The sequence below is a fragment of the Epinephelus lanceolatus genome, chromosome 13 (assembly GCF_041903045.1).
Source record: "Epinephelus lanceolatus isolate andai-2023 chromosome 13, ASM4190304v1, whole genome shotgun sequence".
In the NCBI taxonomy this organism is placed as follows: domain Eukaryota; kingdom Metazoa; phylum Chordata; class Actinopteri; order Perciformes; family Serranidae; genus Epinephelus; species Epinephelus lanceolatus.
Genome location: NC_135746.1, coordinates 42618006 through 42640521, shown reverse-complemented (window position 1 = coordinate 42640521; position 22516 = coordinate 42618006). Strand labels below are relative to the sequence as shown.

Genomic DNA, 22516 nt, shown 5'->3' with positions numbered 1-22516 from the left:
CGCTGATTAAGTGGTGGGTGATCGATTTGCCTGACATCGATTGATTTAGTTTCAGCACCGCGTTAGTGGACAACTCCTGTTAGCTTCATAGCTAAGCCTATAGGCCTCTGCTCGAAAATTGCATACCCATAATGAAATGAATATATCTCTGTAACCACAAGGTCTATTTGAATACTTTTGGTGTCATGGTAAAGGGAGACTCAACACTTGTGAGATTTGTTAAGATGTGTAAATATCAGTATATGTGTTATATGAGAAGAGTAAATGAAGATGGCACACAGCACAAATGAAATATTTTGCCTAAAAAAAAAAGCATTTTCAGGATGAGTATCCCTTTGGAATGATGCAGCAGCAGCTCTAAACCTCTATCAAATCATAGTACAATATGTGAACATTATCTCTGCAAAGGTTGATTCTGATAAAGTGAAGCAGAACAATATTAGCTAGGTTTTAGTACAGAAAATTCAGACGAGCTCTCCAACATTGCTCCATGTTTGCATGTGATTTTTGTCATGTACAATCCTATTTCTTTCATTTTTTGTTTCTGTAAATCCCTAATGATGTTTAAGATATACACATACAACTGTCCATTTCGTTTTTTCCCTCTATTTCCCACTTCAAACTGACCAATACACACCTACTGCATTTGAAACTGAGTTTCTATTCTGAGCTTTGGAGGCCTGTATCTCTGTGACAGCCTGGCCGATTTGAGTGACTGACACCTCGTTTGATTCATTAGAGCCAATAGAATGATGCTATACCCACCAAAATGAGATTGACAGCACTGTAAGCCAATCCGAGTCAGCAGAACGCGTTGTGGGGCAATGTCGGCTGCTGTGAGTGGTCATTGTTATGCTTCCCCCGGAACCTCCGGCCAGCAAGTTTTTCCGCCTGGATTCATTTGAATGACAGACAACATCATGGTAAACGGGAATGAACGTGGTTTTACAGCAGAATGCGCTTTTCACGGCAAAAACAACAAGGTAAGAGAGAGACATTACAAATATATTTTGGCAAAAAGATTTCTGTTGTTGTTCTTTGGCCTCTAGCTCTCTGATGCTTTAGGGTAGAGAGCTTTGGCGCATATGTGTGGAAACAGCGGAGTCTCAGCTTTCATTTGAGATGAACCGTGTGTTTTGCATTAAGTGTGGTCGAGTTAGAGCCTGAAATATACCGAGTGGGTCGGGATATCGGTGCTGTATGGAGTTGGATTTGTTGTTGTTTATTTAGTTGTTGTTTGAGCTGTGTTTGGGGCATGTAAAAAGGGTTTTTACAGCCTTGTAGCCAAGGTTCTGCTGTTTAATTTGATGTGCAACCTCACTATATTCTTCGTAATCAGTGTATTGTTTCACACTGTGCTTGCAAAGTCGCTCTCAAAGTCATTTGGGGGACTTTCGGGCTTAACAGAGCGATCTTAAGAGCGACCCTAAGAAGGGCATTAAGAACGCATCTGGCAAAACACTCGTATCTTAGCGACCCTTCTTACCAAAGACGTTCTTAACTGTGCTCTTAAGTCTTAAGATCGCTCTTAATTGGGAAACGCGGCCAATATCAATATCAGGCCCCTGTAAATGTTCAGTTTGCCCAAACAACAATTTTACCTATATTTATGTTCTTGAGACATCTATGCACCTTGCCCAAGAGTCAAGTGTGGACTATTCACTTTGAAATGCAATGGCCTCCTTCATTCAGGAAGTACTCCAGCATCCCTAGAAATCATCTTTTTTCAATAGAGGCTTGCTTGTGCAGCTCGTCGGTGCCTTCCTGGGCACTGCAGGGAGAATTTTTGGACAGTACATATAACTGCCATTTGGTGCTGCCAGCATGCAAACTGCTTGGCTTTAAACAGCATCTCCCCATCAACCGCTTCTAATCATCACATTCACCTTTTCACTCAGAGGATTCCTTATGTCTTGGAAAGCTTCCAGACTCTTCCATTTAGAGTTGTTTATCATTTCTAATAAGGGGAGGAGCCCCAAGGTGTCACTGATGATGGATCAGGCCCTGCTGAGCTCATTAGACAGGCCACGCTGGCTTTGCATCACTGATGCAACTGGGAGAGCTGCAATCAGTTCTGCTAGCCGCTCTGCACTTTGTCATATGGACGTCATCCACCGACCGCTTTCCTGAGCATTAACAGCCCCTGAGCGAGAGAGAGCACAGACTGTGGAGGAGAAGATGATAGAAAAAACATAACTACATTTAAAACCTATACAGTTTCAAATGTTATGAATATCCAACCCCCAGTAAACACATGCAGTACATAGACCTCAGGAGATTTACAGTATCTGGAAAAATTAGACTTTGAATGAAAAAACATCAATAACTAATAAATAATTAGAAGGAATAGAAAAAAAATACAACAGCAATGGGGGAGACTGAAAAGTCTGGTATACAAAATGATTAGCCCTTTGGCAAAGCTTCAAGTTTTGTTAGCCTCAATTCTATTGAGAAAGAAATACCATTAATTAGGTTAAGGTATCATTTTCCAGTGTTATAATACAATATAAACACTTTCATTATCAAACTTAGTGAAATGTTACAAAGTAAGATGAGATTTCTGCAGTGAAGACTTCCTGAATGTTGTGAATTCAGCAGGAGTATAGCAGAAAAGAAAAAAACAATGAAGCTTTGTTGGAATGGCCTAAACTGTATATGGAGATAGAAGAACAGACACTGAGCAGACAAGAGCGTATATGAGCAGCAGAGGTGAGGGGTTAGAAAGGATAGGAGGACTCTTCATATCTTAAGGTGCTGTTTTTTTCTATGTGTTTTCTTCTTGGGCCCGGGGCAATACTCCAGCCATCCTTGCAGTACCCCCCCCCCCCCCCCCCCCAGCCCCCCCACCGCCCCCGTCACCTACCTCCTCTCTGTCACGCATTCAGACACTGACAGGGTGTGGGGGGCTGGGTGGGAGTAGTAAGGGGGGGCATGGGAGACTTGCACGGGTGTATGACTTTGAGACTGCACCGTCACACACTGGTTAGATTGGCTGAGTTGCTGGGGAACAGTCAGTAGCGATTAGTGTAGCATAGGATCTGCCCTGCGGCTTTCCCCTCTGTGGAGCACAAGAAAGAGGGGTGAGGAAGAGAGAGGAGGTGCAGCAGGGAGGGGTGGAGGGGAAACAGCGTGCCTTCCTTAGATATAATTAGGACGATCCAGTCCTCTTTTCTTTCTTTCTTTCTTTCTTTCTTTCTTTCTTGCTTGCTTCTTCTTTTTTCTATTTTTCATTTTCTTTCTTTCTGTCTTTCCTTAATTCTTTATTTTTCTTCTTCTTTTTCTTTTTTCTTTTTTCTTTTATTCTTTCCTATTTATTTGCTTTCCTATTTTCTTTTCTTTCTTTCTTTCTTTCTTTCTTTCTTTCTTTCTTTCTCTTAATCTTTATGATGATTTTTGTAATCACATGAACTGTAGCACTCTGATCTACAGATGAAAGATAGATACTACAGTGGACTGTGAGTTTGATACAGTGGAGATATCAAACTCAAGTCAAAGTTTGTTACTGAGGACACTCTTTGATTAATGTAAATATATACTTAGTGGACTTGCCCCTTTCTCTTAAAGAGCTAGATCTTGAAAAATAATTTGGTCTTCAGTTTTCTTAAAAATGGCTGAGATTAATTTTGTTGGAAGATTATACTCTGATAACTCAACATGATAACAGTTTTCCTTTTCTCTTTATTCATTCAGCTCAACATTTTGTTGGTCTGAGCTGATGTCTTGATGGAATTTGAAGATAATTTGGAGGTTATTTTGTTTTCTTTGGTTTTGCCTGAACCCATTAGTAGAAACGGACATGCAGTAACTGTTGGTAGAAGCTGTTCATGTTTTTCATGATGGTCAAACTATATGTCAATTTAAGAGTTGTAATGTCTCTGATATGTGATTCTTTTCAGTATTCTTGTGAGGTATGTAGGGAGATGACAGACCTATTCTTGACCTCAAGCTGTAAATAAAAAAGTTGAAGTAACTTAATGCACAGACTGTAGGAGAGGTGAAGGACAAAACAAAGTGTAGTGAACAGAAGCAGTGTTAACCCTATACCCTGCCTGTGTCTAAGAGCTGGACACCATCCGTCAAAACTCCCACAACCCCCAGAGCCCACAACCCCAGAACACATCCTTTTTAATGTCAATATTCATTAGCTGAAATATTTATGCATGAATTTGGCTCGTATAGGGGTGTTTGATTGATGCATCTCTAAAAACAAAAAGACATGCTAGGGCAAATCTTAAGAAAAGCAGGGTTCCTGTCCCGCCTCAGGGGAGGAGTCTCTCAGATGCATTATTCACATGCCCTCCAGGCAAGCTTTCAAGGCTTCTCTGCCTCGAGGGCAAGAAAAATAACCACCACTGTTAAAAGTAAATCATCTCAGCTGATGCACAATTAATGGCAGAGAGGGAGAGGGAACAGAGTGCCCCTTGTGTTGCAAGATGGAGTGAGTTAGCTAGCAGGGCGGAAATTTCAGCTTAAAGGAAGCCTCCTGCCTCGATCCACGCCAGCTTTGATATCAAACAAGGATGCTGCTAATGGCAGGATCCATAGCCAGACATGAGATCTGACAGTCCAACAACAGCAGGGTTCATCTTTCATGCACACGCCAGGCTTTTGTTTTTGTTTTTTTACCCCTTTCTCTTATAAGGACATGATCAGTGTTATTTCACAGGGAGGTCACATATAAATAACAATGCATAGCACTGAATCTGACTGCAGTTTGAACTTTCATTATTTCATGTCAGGCGCTCAGCTCCTGCACCCATTACCTCATGTCAAATGTGTGGCTCAGATTGAATTAATAGCTCTTGGTTTTATTGAGCTCCCGCACGACAAACTCCTTTTCATTAGCCAATGGCTGGGGAGTCAAATAGAGGTGAGAGGAGGAGGAATCTTGTGCTGCTGTGCCACAGAGGAATGCAGTCTTCCTCTGTCTGCCCTTACACGGAACGTTTGGGCAGAGGAGGATGCAGGCGACAGGGCATAAGGTGACTCCTCTTGTCTCTGATTGCAGGAGACGCCCTTGACAACAGCCTGGCATCACCAGGCACAGGAGACGAGGATGACCAGGACAAGAAGAGGCAGAAGAAACGAGGCATCTTCCCTAAAGTGGCCACAAATATAATGAGAGCATGGCTCTTCCAACACCTTACGGTAAGGGAACCTGGATTCTTTTCAGCTGCTTTTCTATACAAGTCTATGCCTTTTTTGTTTTTACTGCCAGACAGTTTCTCTTAATGCTCAACACATTCCCATCCCAGGACATAACATATCGCCGCTTTGTCAGTAGCCTTTCATGTCTACATATTACGCACAAGATATCCTCCCGCACCTGCTGTTGACATTCTGGGATTTCACTGCAAACACTGGGATGTCAACAAAATCATGTGGTCAGTTTCAGAAAAAAAACATCATAGTTTAGCTCTACATTCATATGGGAAGTGAACACCGGGCTTTCGGGTGAAAGTCTGGGATTTGTTGGACCCATCATCATCCCTCCTGCCCACCCTACAGGGACTTTCCAGCTCCGTATGTGGTTACATGGAGTGTTTCAACCTGATGCCGTCCAGTGGCGTATCATACCCCTGCAAAGGTGGCTTTTGGCGTCAGGTGTCTGACGCCGAAATCACTGACAGAGTGGAGGTATTCGTGAATGAGAACAGACTGTAATGCTGCACATTAATGTTGTCTAACCCCACTCCTTCCATCATCTAACAGCCAGGAATGGGCCCAGGCTAGATTTCCAGAAGGCATCTTGTAACTAAGTTCATCCTTGTTCTCTTGTAAGAGAACAAAGCAAAGACAAATCTGCCTAAAGGTCCTTGAAAAGAACTGGTTCTTTGAAATACCAGTCTAGGGTTTGTACAGAAATCAACATTATAAGCTCTGTAAGAGGGGGTGAGCAAGTCCACACAAGGAGCGCTTTACCTTTTATCCAAGGTCCAAAAGATACCACTGCTGCTGCCTCATCAGTTTTTCTACCACTCCCGCTCTTAGATGTGTTATAAGGCCTAAGTTGTTTAGGTTGTAAAAGGCCCATACAGGTCCTGTACTCGGAGTAATCCCTTCCTTTCCAAAGCCCACCTTTAGATTTTTCCAGATGAAAAAGGAGGATAATTGAATTATCCCCTCTCTGTTCCCCATTCCCTTTTCAGGCCTAATTTGTTAAGCATAAGTGTTTGCCATGGCAGGATGTGTCTATGAAAAGTGTGCAAGGGGGCTTTGGCCCCTGAAAGGCCTATTGCAACACCCAAGCGATCAAGCATTCATCAGTCGTTGAGGGTGTGAAAAGAGCGGGATTATGTTTTGTCAGATGTTGCAGTGTGAGGCCCGCAGTTGGAAGGCTGCTGGGGGGGGGGCTATTTCTGTCCACCGCGAGCTGTAGCCCCCTGCTTTTGTTGTCCATTCTGAAGACCCTTAAAAGATCCCCTTCTGAGGAAGCTATAGAGAAAGCAGCTGTGAAAGGTTTCGATTCATCATATTATTCATTATCGGCCCATTAGCCTGGTCGTAACTGTTGGTTTCCATGCAACCCTGCATTTATCCACATTAAAGGATTGATTCCAAACCTGGATTCCAGTGAAGGTCACAGGTTTTGTGTCGAAGTCAGCTGAAATATTATTGTTTTCTCATATGAGATGACGTATATAATTTTCCATGTGACGTTCATGCATTTGAGACACTTAATGTAAAAAAAATCCTCAACAATTTAATAAAAAAAAAAAAACATAGTTCTCCTTGTTGTGCCACAGGTTTTTGTTCGAAACTTTTGACTCTACAGAAGGTTTAGTACCAAATAGGCACATTTTGCCTCAGAAGTCTCATCCCTTTTCCTCATGATCAGACATATTCTACTAGAATCAGCACAGCTTGCTCTTTCATTTCAGGTTCTGCAACATCCATACCAGACAAATGTCCCTAAGTTGGTTTAGACAAAAGACACATGTTTCAGACTTTACCCCACCACTATGAAAGTAATCAAGTGATGGTTGTCAGTACATGGATAGCTACAGGGAAAAAAGGAACTGCTATAGCAAAATGAAAAAATAGGTTGAGAAGAAGGTGGAGCCCTCAAAATAAATAAATCAACCTGTTTTCATGCCAACTCATTAAGTACCAACACTCGGTCTGTGGCCCTACATGTCAAATAATGACACTGTATGCGCTCCACCAGTGTCACTTTTGGAAGCTCAGGGATGGCATTTCAATTTACTCTCATCACACATATTGTGTCTTTTCAAAATGAACCTCTATTTTCACAGGAAATGTTGAGTTGCTGCTTGTTTAATGCACACAGTCTCTTTTTAGAATAAACTTAGAATTAGTGCTGCATGATTTGACAAAAATGTGCGATTGCGATTATGGTGGACAACATCGCAATTTGCGATTGCGATTACAGTATAATAAATAAATGGTATCATCGGTATCATCAGTCCTCTCGCTTGATTCAGTGTTTCCCCGACATTATATCAGGGGGGCACTGACCTGACCTGACATAGTTATTGTTATGGACAGTGTAAATAACCAAAAATCTGGCTGATGCACACCTTGAAAAACTTTTGTGCACAGGTGCGTAGGAGCATAGAGTCCAGACAAAAAGAAAAAAGGTGTTTGCACACTGTCCTTTAACTTGCAAAGTACTTTATGTAAATAACCATCAACAGACTGCTGTTAACGCACAGTCAAACACGCTACTCGCACAGCAGCGCAGCACAGCACCGTACACACACTCAGTTGCCTGTGTTGCGTTCAGGTGTTGTCATGTAAATGACAAATTCCAGCAAGTGAAATAGGCCATAACACAACACAGCAGCATGTCAAGTGGGATGAACCCGAGCAAAATTGTTCAGTTTTTCATTTGTTATTACATAGTTTGTTATGGAGACTGTGATATCCTTGTGTCTCTTTGAGGTCTTGTCATATGGCGTGACACTTACAAATGTTTGCGTAATTGTACTTTGTTTCTTTATGAGGCTCTGGCGGCTTTCGGTTGTCTCTTTGTCTTTAACGTTACTCGGCTTGGCTTTCTCTCACATGCATTCTTCCTACTTTTCTCTGTGCTGCCTTAAGTGCTGATATAGATTGGTCGTGTTGCCGCAGCACGTGGCGACTTTAACTTTCAAACTTTTACACAGTACATCTTTCTGTTCAACGTTGCCATACCTGAATCCAAAGTATCACCATGTAACGTTGGGGGGTTTTTTTGCCACCAACTCAGCCTGTTCATGGTCATGCTCATGCTTTTCTTCAGCGTCTATGTTGGTCACAGCTGCACGCCGGGTGGTCACCTGACCATACACGCTGCACACACCAGGATAGCTTGTGGGCATGATGTCAACAAACTCCACACACTATAGGAGAGGCAATCACGTCCACAGGCACACATGTTAACATTTATTTAGCCTACATTAAATGGCAAATCTCAGCCTTTTCTGCGGTTATGTAATAGCACAGCCCAACATTGCGATTAGATTAATCGTGCAGCACTACTTAGAATCAAGGAAAACATCTTTGTATTTAGGTAAACCTTCCACAGATTAGGCAACAAAGGTACAGGGTTAGGTTTAGAGAAAAAAACATAATGGATTGGCTTAAGTGTGTTTGTTATAAAAGTAAAGTGGTGTCACGTGATATATGTCACTTATGTCACTAGCAGAGTTTGCTAAACATACTACCACACTGTTATTAAAATAATTTGAAACAAACAGCTGGCTCCCTGGTGAAAGTGTATCCACCACCCCTCCCATCTGCCCTGTGCAGACTTTCTTGCTCTTTATACTACAGCAGAAAAATGTCACTGCTGGGTGAGTCTCATACCGCCGTTAAGGGTGCCTATGTGCATCAGTATCTGATGCCAAGGATATGTGTGTATGTTCACTACCACTTAAAAGTTTGGGATCACTTCTTTGTTTTCCAAAGAAAAACAAATTTTCATGCAATTCACAAACATTTTTTTCCATTTCACAAACAATTAAAATTAATCAGTTGATTTTTAAAGAATGATCTATTGCATAGAGGCCTATTATCAGCAACTGGGGCAGCTGTGGCTCAGAGGTAGAGCGGGTCGTCCACCAATCGAAAGATCACCAGTTCGATCCCGGGCTCCTCCAGGTTGCATGTCGAAGTATCCTTGAGCAAGATACTGAACCCCAAATTGCTCCCGATGGCTGTTCCATCGGTGTGTGAGTGTGTTAAAAACTGAGTAGCAGGTGGCACCTTGTATGGTAGCCCCGGCCACCAGTGTATGAATGTGTGTGTGAATAGGTGAACGTGACTCTTGTGTAAAAAGTGCTTTGAGTGGTCACTAGATGACTAGAAAGGCGCTATACAAATGCAGGTCCATTTAACTGTCAGTCCTCTGTATCAATCTCCTGGTATGGCTGCTAATCCAAGTTAATCATTTTATAAGGCTAATTTATTATTAGAAAACCCCTCTTGCAATTGTGTTGCACAGCTGAAAACCTGCACTAATAAGGGAGCAAAAAGGGAGCATGGCATTCTTTAGTTTAGTTTAGTATCTTAAGTATCAGCAGTTGTTTGTTTGTTTACAGGCTCAAAATGGCCAGAAAGAATTAACTTCTTTTAGAGACCTGTCATTCTTTGTCTATTGTTGTGCTTAGAAAAGAAGGCTATTCAATGCGAGAAATTGCGAGTAAACTTAAAATCTCTTACCATGCTGTTAACTACTCCCTTCAGAGAGCAGCAATGTTAGTTTTAGTGACAAGTTAACTACTGAGCCAATTTTCCTGCTAGTTATGCTAGTTTGGTGAGCATCCAGTGTGTTTTGGAGTTTAAGACTGAATTGTAAGGGGAGAGATTAGCTTTCCTTTAGCTTTTGATTTGTTTTTAGATAGTGATTCCCAGCTCCTCCAGCCCGCATGTCAAAGTATCCTTGGACAAAATATTAAACCCCAAATTACTCCTGATGGCTGTTCCAGTGGGTGTGGGTGAATGGTTACTGAGAAGCAGGTGGCACCATGTATGGTAGCATGGGTGGATTTTTTTCCCCTGTCAAAGGGTTTTTTTGGGGGAGTTTTTCCTCCTGCGAGGGTCCAAAGGACAGAGGGATGTCGTATGCTGTAAAGCCCTGTGAGGCAAATTGTTATTTGTGATATTGGGCTTTATAAATAAAACTGAGCATCGGTCACCAGTGTGTGAATGGGGGAATGTGACATGTCGTGTTAAAGCGCTTTCAGTGATTGGAGGACTAGAAAAGCGCTATGCAAGCACAGTCCATTTACTGATACATTTTTATGTCTCTGCACCAGTGACTGCCACGGCACAAGGCATTATGCTTTCAGTTTCCATTTGTCCCATTCTTGTGAATGCTACATCTCAAGAACGTCTTGAAGGAATTTCTTAATATTTAGCACTAATGTCCACTTGGACTCACCAATGAATTGATTAGAATTTGTTGGTCAAAGGTCACTGTGACCTCACAAAATACATTTTTGACCATAACTGAAGAATTTATACATTAATTATGACAACATTTTACACAGATGTTAAACTGATAAATTGATGAAGCGATGGCATTATGTATTCAAAAGGCCAAAGGCCAGCTTCATAATGTTCTGCAAAAACACTTTCTGTCCATTATTTCATGTCAAATCTCAGGGACAGAACAAAAGATTTGGTCAGATATTGAATTGGGGATATTTATCTTGAAACTGTGCTCATTCTTTAGATCCTCTGGGTGGATGCATATGAAGCATCCATGTTTTAGAATGTTTAGCTTCTTTGCAGCAACATCCATATTTGAAGCATTGTCTACTGTCATAGCTACACATGAGTCTGTACAGACATGGATGTAAACTGTAGCTGCAACTTGAGTGGTTGGCAGAGGCATTTAACTGCGAAGCAGTAATTGTAGTTTGACAGTACAAAGGTTCAGAGTGTCCTATCAACCATGGTCCTGGAACACTGACACTATGAACATTCATATAAACATATGTGATGTGTGTTACAACCTGTGAACAAAAAACATAAACCTTAAATATTGAAAAACCTTTTCTTCTGAACTGGAACTGCCCAACATATATTTGCTACATTATACATACATTATATTATTAATATTTTACCAAAATGAAGCTTTCTGACCAGCGAATGGTGAGAATTGTGTTTTGTCCGTCATTGATTAGATTGATTGCACTGCATTCAGGCCCTCAGTAACACTGCTCACCGTTGCAGTCAGTTTTCCCCAGTGGCACCTCATGGTATTGAGGCAAAAAAAAAAACCTCTGTCCCAAAAAGCATTTTCCCCATAGACAACCATTATAAAACAGGCATCTGTAAAACTCAGCAAAACTCGTAAACAAGATCAATCACGACTCTTTCTGGTGACCCACGGAGGTTTCATATTTATAAAACTTTCCTGAAGAAATGTAAAGTCTATGAGCTGTGCAGGAACTTTTGGGAGAGGCCAACAGGAGAAACACTACTGGGTATATTCAGTGGGCCACACACTGCTGACATAGAGCAGAAAGCTAGGTACTTTTTTTGGTGTATGTGCCAGGCGAGCAACTCTACTAGAATGAATAGGCGCCATCTTGGCATCCAGCAGCTAGGTATTATTATAAAGCTATGATTACATTATCATCAACTTACAGTGCACTCAGTTTTTCCTGTCATTGAACATATTCTGCCAAACTCTCTCTCTTTCTCTGTTTATCAGACTACAAATTAGATAAGAATTAGCTAGCTAGCACACCCTGCAATCGCTCCACCTCACTCCCAGCCACTAGGAGATAATTTCCTGGAAGGAGAGCAGGTGTAGGCTCCAGATATGGACCATCAGTAGTGGCTATAGCAACTCGAATTGAAACAGCGGTGACGCCAGCTCTGGGGGTCAGCAGGCTGGTGGCAGTTAGTAACATTAGCCTTCATAGAGTTTAAGCCGTGCTTATTCATACAGTCAGTTTTTTGTTTAGAAGTTGGATGAAATCACCTTGTCACTGTTCACCTTCAGCTCTGCTGTGTGCAACACCAAAGATGCTCTATTACAACACTTTCCTCATTTAGTGGACGCGGTGCAGAGATATGAGGTGTTGCTGACAGTTCAAGGATCCAATAGAATCAAAAGATTTAGGCCTCTAGTTTAGCAGACCGGGCGAGGCGGAGGCGCAGCGCACCTGCGCTTCGCCAACTGGGTGTGGCCAGGCAGATTTTGCAAGTTTGGCACACTGTGCGCACTAGCGCAGCTACTCCTCTTTCCCACCTCCGTCCCTCCTACCTGCGCAAGACGGAAAGAGGGAGGAGAGAAAGCGTGGAGTGGGTATTACACAGCCGATCATACCAATCAAATGAGCCCCTCTCCTCGCCCTTAAATGCGCCGCACAAAGACGTGATAAGAGTTTACTCAATTGGCCATGGCAGAAGAGAGCAGCAGCGTCAGACAGCCAAACTTCTCCCAGGAGGAAAAAGATGTTTTGAAATAATTTGTTTTGGGTGATTTGTTGTAGCCTATATTTAATGTGATTGAGTAAATTTACACCATAAATGTGTGAATGGATGTACAGGGAAATACTCACATTTTAGGACAGAGCTGTGCAGCCAGGTGGTCTCTCCTCTCCCGTGCGCCCTGATGTTCTTCCTGCTGATTCGGCACATGCAGTTCCGCCTCTTTCTGTCATAAGTCCTGTAATCTCTCCTCTGTGAGATCAAAGTGGCATCCACAGCGTGTAGCTATGTTGTGTATAACGAAACATGCCACGAAGAATGCACTGACTTTCTGGGTGCTGTATATTAATGAACCACCTGAACAGTCCATGCATCTGAAACGCATTTTGATCTGGCCAAAAGTGCGTTGGACGACTGACCAAACACTACTGAAAACACGGTTAAAACCATGCTGCCTTCTTGTTGTGGGTGTAATGTATGGCGTTATCAGCCACGTTTTCAGTGGATAGCCGTTGTCACCTAGCAGCCACCCATCCAGAGGGGGGTCTCCCTGAAAGACTGTAGGGATGACAGAATTCGCCAGGATGAACGAGTCATGAGCGGACCCAGGAAAATTAGCATACACATGTGTCACCAGGCAATTCGAGTCACAAATCACCTGGATATTAATGAAGTGTACTCCCTTATGGTTCACATATGTGATGGCTTGGGTATCTGGGGCGCGCAACTGTACATGTGTGCAGTCGATTGCTCCCAGTACCTCAGGGAATCCACATTTCAACAAGAAACCTCGCTTCGTTTCCAGCTGGCTCTCAGGTGTGGATGGAAAAATGATGTGCTCATTTGCATGTCGGACTAGACTAGACGTCACTGCATGTATAGCCGAACTGACAGCTCTCTGACTGATCCCCACCACCGCAGCCACGATGTGCTGGAAAGACCCGGTGGCAAAGAAGGTCAGAGTCAACTTTACAGCAACAGGGAGAGCACAGGTGCCACCGGGGTGCGCATCAGAGGCCACAATGCGCGTCACCACTTGGACCACCTCGTGGGGTACATGTAATTTGTTCCTGTGTAATGAAAAATAGTACAACATGAAATGACAATTACATTGGACACGGCGGTATTCCAGTCATTATTCGTGTGGCCCACCTGCATTCCAGCTCTGTCATGCCCAAATAGGATGTCCTTTGACGGTACACCCTCTCTAAGTCCTCCTCCTCTTCCTCGCAATAATGTACTCCATCTTTGTAGATCACGTTAAGCAAGAACATTTTAACATTTGTATAGGCAATCACATGAAGCACGTACACCCTTAAGACACTGAACATAACTTACAATTTGTTGACAGCGTTTCTCTTGTGTGCGTGCGCTCTCTCTTTCTCTCTCGCAGTCTCACTCTGTTTCTTTTCTTTTGACTTTTCTAAGATGACAGATGCTGAATATATACTCCCTATCTGATGCTGTGGCTGTTTGTGGTTGGCAGAGAGGGATGTGAACCCATTAGTTTGCAGCTGTGTTAATCAAATCAGGTTGGGTTTCCATTACAAATGGTGCCAATCCCCTTTGATCTGACATCAGATGTGACGGGACAGTCGATATAGAGATACATTTATGTGCTGATTGCAGATAGTTGCATTGAATAGTGGTTTTTGGGATATTTATTGCATTGTTAATGTGCCTGACATTCTGGAAACCTGCCTGTGAGGTTTTGGTGACGTGTACACACTGTCTGCTGGTCAACCAAACTTCCACTACACCGGCTGCGCTCCGCCTGCACTGACAGTAGACCTGGTTTCAGCTGGCGAGCTTTTAGCACACCTTCGGTTAAGCCTTTTGGCACAAAACTGTCACTGCGCCAAGCTGGATCTGTCGACACCTCCCCCTGCTGTGTCGCCACACCCATCTCAGCGCACCTCGGTCTGCCAAACTACCAAACTGAGCGCGCCTCGGGTTGCGCTGCTTGAAACTAGCTCTGCGCGGGGTTCGCCACCCTGCGCCACCCTGCGCCACCCTGCTCCACCCTGCGTCTCGCCGGGAAACTAGAGGCCTTAGTCACAAGCTTTATTTTATTATTTTCATTGGTTAAATATTTGTAAAATCTACATACAGTAAAGGTTGTACAATGCACTGATTGAATGAAAATTTAAAAAGTAATAAAAATGACTATAGCATGGATCCAAACTACCGCAGAACATGTAAAAAGTACTTGTTAAGTAAAGACAGCGGTTGTTAAGTTCTGGGAATTTTATGTTTTGCAGTATTTATGTATTTCATGTTAATTAGTGTTTGTTTTTATGAGATTATTGATCTTTGCATTGAGGTATGTTTTCATTCAATTAAAAATTGTAGGTGATAGTTAATGAGTCAAAGCAAGACAAGGAGAGACTTCTTCTGTGGTTTGTAGCTTTGTTTAAGGGCGGAGTTTAGAGTAATTTGTCACTCAACTTTCAGCCAATGAGTTGGGAGAGATGCTTCAAGTTGCACCTAAATACACCCTCAGTACACATGAGTGTGTGTGTCTATCCTGTTCTCACTATTCAGCACCTCCAGGATGTTGCAATGTTGCGATCACAACATTTAACGCATATTCTACCAATCCCCATGAATTCTGTGTGACCTTGAAATTTTGTCCAATCAGTGCAACTTTATAAACAACCAGTGTTGTTGCCTGTGAGTTACACCAGTGATAGCAGTTGCCCATACAATGTCACCAAACTCTCTTCCTTGTCTCTGGTTGTGAAGATGCAGACGTGCAACAGAAACATCTCACATTTACCAACAAAATTACCGCTAAAGACAGGGCCTTTTCCTGATATTGATACTGGTGGGTAAACTGTTTTGCACCATGTGTAGCAGCAGGGGAATGGCTGAAACATGTGAACAACAGACAAGACAAATCACCATGACAGAGGCTGCTGCATCCACAACCATTGCAGGGGCTGAAAGAATCAAGGTGAATTCATTAAATATACATGGTTAGTGGTAATGTTAGTGTAGTAAGCATCATGAATCTGAGCAGTGCGGATTTATTCTTATTGGAACATGCTCCCTTCATTTTTTAATGAACTATACAACAATAAGGAAACTAGGAAACTATTTAAGCAATTTTACCTGCTCCTGCAATTTCATTGCCCAAAAAATAAAGCCTAAAAACATTACAATTTCTGTCACAATTCTTTAGAAAAGTTGTCATTAAGTCAGGAATTATAGGCTGCAACAATCCCACAAAAAGCCTGAGAAACCCTGCAGGCACTGACTATTGTTGTTGTATGTGTATTTTTCTTTGTCTGTGATTCCCTGATTGGGAATCACTGCTGTATCGTACAGTTCATTTGCTTTACATCTGTGTATTTGCATTTGTACGCCCTTGTTTGAGGTTCTTTGTGGATGAATGCACATTTATGAGTGTCTGCATATGCAAGTCTAATGACATATGCATGTTTGTGTGTGTGTTAGTATGTGTGTGCGCGCACTTAGTCTGAAAGGCATTTTAAAAATGAAGTGCTTGGAAGCTCATCCTTCACCGGTGACCACAGGAGGCGGCTGCTGGCCTGACAGCGGCAGAATGGGGACTGTCCCACGACCCTGCTCTCAGTACAAGGATCACCTCTGTCTACCATCTGCCGCCCTCTTCCCACTGTCTCACACACACACACACACACACACACACACACACACACACACAATCACACACACCCACGCACAGAGCTAGCAAAGGGATCAGGGCCAGAGGACGGGGGAGAGAAAGCAAGGCAAGAAGGGTTTGGGGGTTGACAGGGGGCCTAACCTTATCAGGACCCTAAACAAAGGCCACCATTGTGGCTCTTTATATCCCACCCGATCATTTGTCAAGCAATGTCAAATAATGTCAAATACTGTCACACAATGGCACGTGCTTTTAGCGTGAAGTGTTCACGGGGCCAATCCATGGTCAGTCATGGAGCCAACTTGTGCACTCACTTCCAGGAATAACTGTGCATGAGGGAGACTGGCACAGAATATGAGTAGGCCTACACTTCCTGAGTGGGAGTTTTTTTTTTTAGTACAAGAGCCTGCACTTAAGGGTAAATCTGCTCTATGTGTTCCTGAATGAATACAAATCGTTTTTGGCTAAAGCCTTGACATTTCTTTTTATTGGTGGTGTCCAAGTAGCGGTGCACAATGCTGTAGCCCTGTTATTTTTGTTCTCATTGTTCTTTATTTAACAGTAAATAGTTTTACTTCAGAAAAAAGTTTTGAGCACTTCCTCTACCACTGTTTATAGACTTTCAACATTTCCACTTAGAGAAAGAGTGTAAAGAAAAGCAAGATGGGGTATGCCTGGGGCCCCTAAAAAAATCATCTGTCACATCTACTCATGATAAGAAACACAGTGAAATACACTAAGTGGAGGTATTAATTTCCAAACGGGCACATTAGTCACTTGCTCTAATCACCGCAATCATTGTTATAAAGTAGAGCATTGATTTAATTAGGGGAGGTATTTTGCTGGTGGTAACGTTATTAGTGTCCTAAGCTCTGATTGCAAACTTACACACCTGGATTTGCAATGGCAGAGTTGTGCTTATCCTGTAGGCTCTCCACTTGAGCTTGTTGACTCCAGGGAAGTGAAAAAGGGCTCGGTTGTAATGTTTGTATATCCAGTATTAACTGCAGTCAATGAACTGCAACACAGGCTCACTGTGGATGACATGCTGCTCGCTCTGCAGAACTCCTCCTTGGTTCCAGAAACAACACCATTCATTCTGAAGTTAAATCACTGATTCTTGAAATGTTTGAGTATTTAAAATGTGGCCTAATATCTCTAATTTCTATCTCTTCACCTGTTGTTGAATGTGACTTTACTGTACCAAACAACAGAGAATCCCTGTTTACATAGAGGTAAATATTCTGAACTCTCTGAAGAGGCCACTCACACACACACACAAAGTGCGAAATTCAGTTGGCATGATCAAGGGTCAGAACTCAGTTGAAACATAAAATTTGGTAATGATTGCTTATTGCAACAAATTAAAAATGTAAAAATTATATTTCACAATGCAAACTTCTAAAAAATCTAAATAAATCACTTGTACATCCTGCAGAGCTGAATTTTTGCAGCACATCCCCATACTGTGATATAAAATATTCGGTAAATGTTCTAAAGCTACTAACTGTGATACTAGTGATGTGTCCCAGACTAAGAATTTACATAGTTGAATTAGATTGGTCAAGTCTTACCTACTGTTCACTGATTGTTGAATTACATTTTTTGTATTGTTTTTTTGGTTTTATAATTTATAATAGGACATGAGCCATCCAGCACAGTTTGTTGTGTGAAAGGGGTGTGTCTGGTGTGGTGCTGTACTGAAACGAAGCCAGGGAATTGACATTACACGTCAGTTGCTTTTCATGGTTGTAAAAAGAACTTTCGACTTCCTCTGAAAGAGAAAGAGAAAAAGAGTGACAGCAGCTGTTTCTACACACCTTCCTCTGCTGATTTTGACAGAGAATTGTTCATACATTCAAAAAACATTTAGTGCTTTGCCAGTGGTATGTGAGTGCTCCAATCAATAAATGTATACCAAAACACTATATATCATGATTTATTGGGAGAAACCAAGCAATTCAATGTAAAATTAGACATTCAGCAGCACCATATTGCCCAAATGTAATGATACTGTTTCATAACCACATTTTACCAACAATTTGATGATTCAGCTGTGAGATTGGCAGTCAAATCAGGCTCCTTAGATTGAATCATTAGATAGTTTACTATTCAGGGTCGCCCCCATATGCTAGTTTATAAAAAGTCCAGTGTTATTGTTGTTTACTGTGTAAACCACTCTATCCACACATCTTGTTTATGTTAACTGTTCAACATGGTAAGACAACACTGTCGTGGACAACCTGGTCTCACTCCGAAGTCATAGAATACCAGCATTTGTGCAGTGACTTTTGGTGTCAGACACCAATGAAAAAAGCTGTCCCATTTACATAGGCATGATACACGGCAGGTTGCTCATGATAACAGCGCCAGGTGGCATCACAGAAACACAGCGGGACAGCGACGTAAGTTAAGGGGGCAAAAGGGAGGGGTGGTGGATGGTTCCAACAGGCACCGACTTTCACCCGGGAGGCTGGTGTTTGCTTCCCATAAGATTGTGAAGCCAAACCTTGTCCTTTTTTCCTAAACCCAACCACATATGTGTTGGCCAAACGTAACCATGCACTTTTGTTGTTGAAGGAAACAAAGTTCAATTTTTACCAACGTAGTGCATTTATTTTGAAAGATACTGTATGCAAACTATACATTTCCTGTAAAAAACGAAGTGTATTTTGACAATAGACAATGCATGTAATGAAATGGCTGAAGTTGGCACAGCATTCCAGAACGTCAACAACCAACGCACCCAGGGTACCTTGCACGTAGTATGTTGACATGGAAAGTCCATGACCAAATGACGATATGTGATGAGGTTGAAGTCAGAATGTTTTGTCATACACCATGGTATGGCACTTTAATGTTGGAGTAAATGAGAGATGTTAGAGTCAGCTGTTGTTGAAGGCCAGCCTGCACCACTGATGCCACCAAGCTTTGTGGGCAATCAGAGCAGCTCCAAGCCACTCATCTTCATCTATTTCTTGGTAGTAGTAGTTCAAACATTTTCAGGAGATTTTTGGCTAACAACATGGATGCACTCCCAGCACTGTGTGAAGAGGAATGATATAATTGGTTGCTTCCTCTTCACAGCAAACAAACTAGGCACTGCAGGCTGTGAATTAGAAGATGTCGAGGGTGTTGGAAACCCTGTTTCTTTTAGTAGAAACCTTTTTTGCATAGTCAGTCACCACCATCATCTTTGCCAGTATTTGACCTGCAGTATAGCCTACAAACACCACGAACACCAAGAACATCTTATATGTTTGGTGTTATAGGTATGTTACAGAATAATTTTACTGATTCACAGCATTAATGAAACTAATTAAATGAAATGACCAAATACTTTGTAAAACAAAACAACAACAACAACAACAACAACATATAATTGTGAGTGTTTTAGTTGGTGGTGACCGTTTTGAAAATGGCTGCCACAGCCAACAGAGTTTGTTTTGGCCCAACATCCAGTTTTGTTCCTATAACACATCTGCCAAATTTGGTGCTTTTATCTATAAAACAACAATTGTTATGATATGTTGAGATATGCTGGCCCACAACAAGTTGTACGGTGAGTATTTTGTAGCGAAAACGCCTAAAATGACATACCCAAATTAAAATGACTGTAGCCTCTGAACTGCTCTGACTACATGCATGCATGAGGTCTTGCCAGAAAGCAAACTCTCTGAAGTTTCTTGTGAAAGTGTTAGAAACACTCTAGGTGATACAGAGACAGACTAATGGGCCTCTGAAGTCAGTAAAAATTTGAAAATTTTGCCTAAAATAAAATAAAAAATGATTTTCAGGATGAATAACTGTCTGTGGCTTCATCTGAGCAGGTAAATGACACTGTGGGACTGTAGGCACACTATCAATGAACATTTGTTTCAAGTTTGAAGAAAATTGCTCCAAGTATGACCATTTTACAGAGTTTTTTCCATGAAAAGATCCAGGCGGAGCTCCAAATGAAAGAGTGCTCACTCTGCTTCAAAACAGTACTATCAGTGATCAAACAACACTCAGCCAGCTTCAAACATTGTACCTTATTGAAATCAGGCGTGATTATGATAGCTGATGTTGTTAATGATAGAAACACCATAAATCACCAAATAAAGCCATATGAAACGTGAAAGTTGTGATCCTACTTTCTAGGCGGTATATCTCAGCCAAAAATAGTGGTAGGAGTTAGACTCCTACCTTTTATAAACCAGCTACGTGTCCACTGATGGCTCGGCATGAGATTGCGAGTAATTCTTTCACTTTTCCCCTCGAAAAACGGCATGAATGACTTGTCACCACTCATCGCGATTTTGGACTTCATGTATTTAGGCTGCTCTGGTGCGAAATCCATAAGGAATAAAAGAAAAACGATGCCGGATTCCGGAAGCCGAGAGCTTCCTGAATCCGGTGATACCGAACATCACATGGTTTGATGATGTAGTGCGCCTGTGAGATACCATTTAACAGAGGAGGGAGGGAGCGCGGAAGCCGGCATCCTAACGGAGTTAAAGAGGTTAAAAGCCATGTGTTCTTGGTGGCGCAGTGATTAGGACACTTCACCACTCTCAATTTAGGGATTTGAGAGGTTGTCAGTAAACTACCTGTGCCTGCAGATGCACACAAGGTGTGTGCATCTACATGTTGCTGCACATTTGTTGTAAATCTTTGTGTTTAAAAATTTAACATGCAATATTTTGTGCTACTTTATCAATTTCCAAACTCAAATTGCCAATCTTCAAATGTGCAATATGTGTAAAGTAATACCAATGGTATATATTTACCTCAAGTAAACAGAACATCATTCAATTCATAATTTATCTAGTCAAAACTTCTAGGCATGTTTTTGGGTATTTTTCATGCTTGTACATACACAATGGTGAGCTGATTAGCTCAGTAGTTGTGTGGTAAGGCAGTTGTTTTTAGATGTAAAGGTTCAGAGCTGAAATCCCTTTTTTGTCATCCTGCGCTGGTCTGAACCTTTGCAGATTCCAGAGTAAGTGTTGATTCTTCTCATACGTTTCCACTATTTACACTTAAATTACTGGACATGGGATGCATTCCAGATCATGAACAAAAAAACAAACAAACAAACAAACAAACAAAAAAATCAGATGTCACACGAAACACGTTTCTGAAAGCAGATTTTTATACCTGAATGGAAAATCAGCATATAGTGATGACCACAATGAATTATTATTTTAAAGAAGATCAAGAGGTTTGTTACTTGTCTATTAAAGAAGAAACAAGCATCCAAATGCTTGAAAATCTACTTGGACAGCTATAATTGATTGAACTATCTTTCTGTCACTTCCAGCACCCGTACCCCTCAGAGGAACAGAAAAAACAGCTAGCACAAGACACAGGCCTCACCATCCTTCAAGTGAACAACTGGTAAGTCACTCCAACACCAGATTTAACTGCCCTTACATGTACTCACACATGCACAAAACCATGTGTCTTGGTTTGTGAAATGCATTTTGTTAAAAAAACAAACAAAAAAAAAAGACTTGAGAGTACATATTCTATTCTAACCTCAGTCTGGAGTTACTGAAGACATGGACGTCACATACATACATACTGATTAAGTGTGACTTACTCTGTCTAGCAGTTGAGCTATCTCACACTGTCATAAAAAATTAATGTCCAAATGGATGCTTAAAAATGATAAAAAAAAATATGTGCTTATCATAATTTTAAATCTTGGCTCATGATCATCAAATCAATCCTTTCTTCATTGTCAAAGTAATGCAGGTGTTTGATATCAGTACATTCAGTTACAGATAATCAAAGATACCTTTCGGACAGTACCGAGTCCTAAGTACCTGTGGACATATTGGACAAATATATTTTTAGCTCACATCTTTTTTAAAGTCTGTAATTCCTTAAATTTTTTTTATAGTAGTTTTTTTATAGAGTATATTTTGTTGAGTTTATAAATGTTAAACCCAAAAAAATATTCATCCATTTTTCAATTTCTTGAAGCTGTATCATTCATTTATGTTGAATTGTGTGCTTGCCTGTAAATTTCACATTTTTGAATCAGCTGACCTGCCGTGCACTGACAAAAAGACTTTTTCAATTTATTTCAATGAATTGATTTAAAGCATACTAATTAAACTATCTATTTCCTTGTAACTGGTGCTAAATTACATAGTCATAAATTAAACTGTCCTAGACCATGTCTAGTAGCACTGCCATGTTACATGATAACATTTTAAATAAGAATGCAGGATGGCATTGGCACATCATCAGTATGGGCCAATACTGGCTCTAAAATGAACAATTGGAATTAACTAACTTCTTAAAGGTAGGATCTGGAGGATTTTCAAACAAAACAAAATATAGACATATACAAATGAAATCCTGCTTAATCATCACCTATGGGCTTCTACTCATGTGTGGTGGTGACTCTGTTTGCAGAGCTCCTGCCCTTTAACTGTATTTTGATGTTTTTGTGAGCTCGGACCGCTTCTGGGCGGAGAT

At 41.4% G+C, this 22516-nt stretch overlaps 1 protein-coding gene across 1 annotated transcript in view; it reads left to right on the top strand.

Moving 5' to 3' along the window:
- meis2b (Meis homeobox 2b) overlaps positions 1–22516 on the top strand; it is a 63274-nt gene that overhangs the window by 22243 nt on the left and 18515 nt on the right. Inside the window, exons 8-9 of the mRNA XM_033618009.2 lie at positions 5009–5148; positions 21348–21424. Of these exons, the coding sequence (XP_033473900.1) occupies positions 5009–5148; positions 21348–21424 (217 nt within the window). The remainder of the gene's footprint in view (positions 1–5008; positions 5149–21347; positions 21425–22516) is intronic.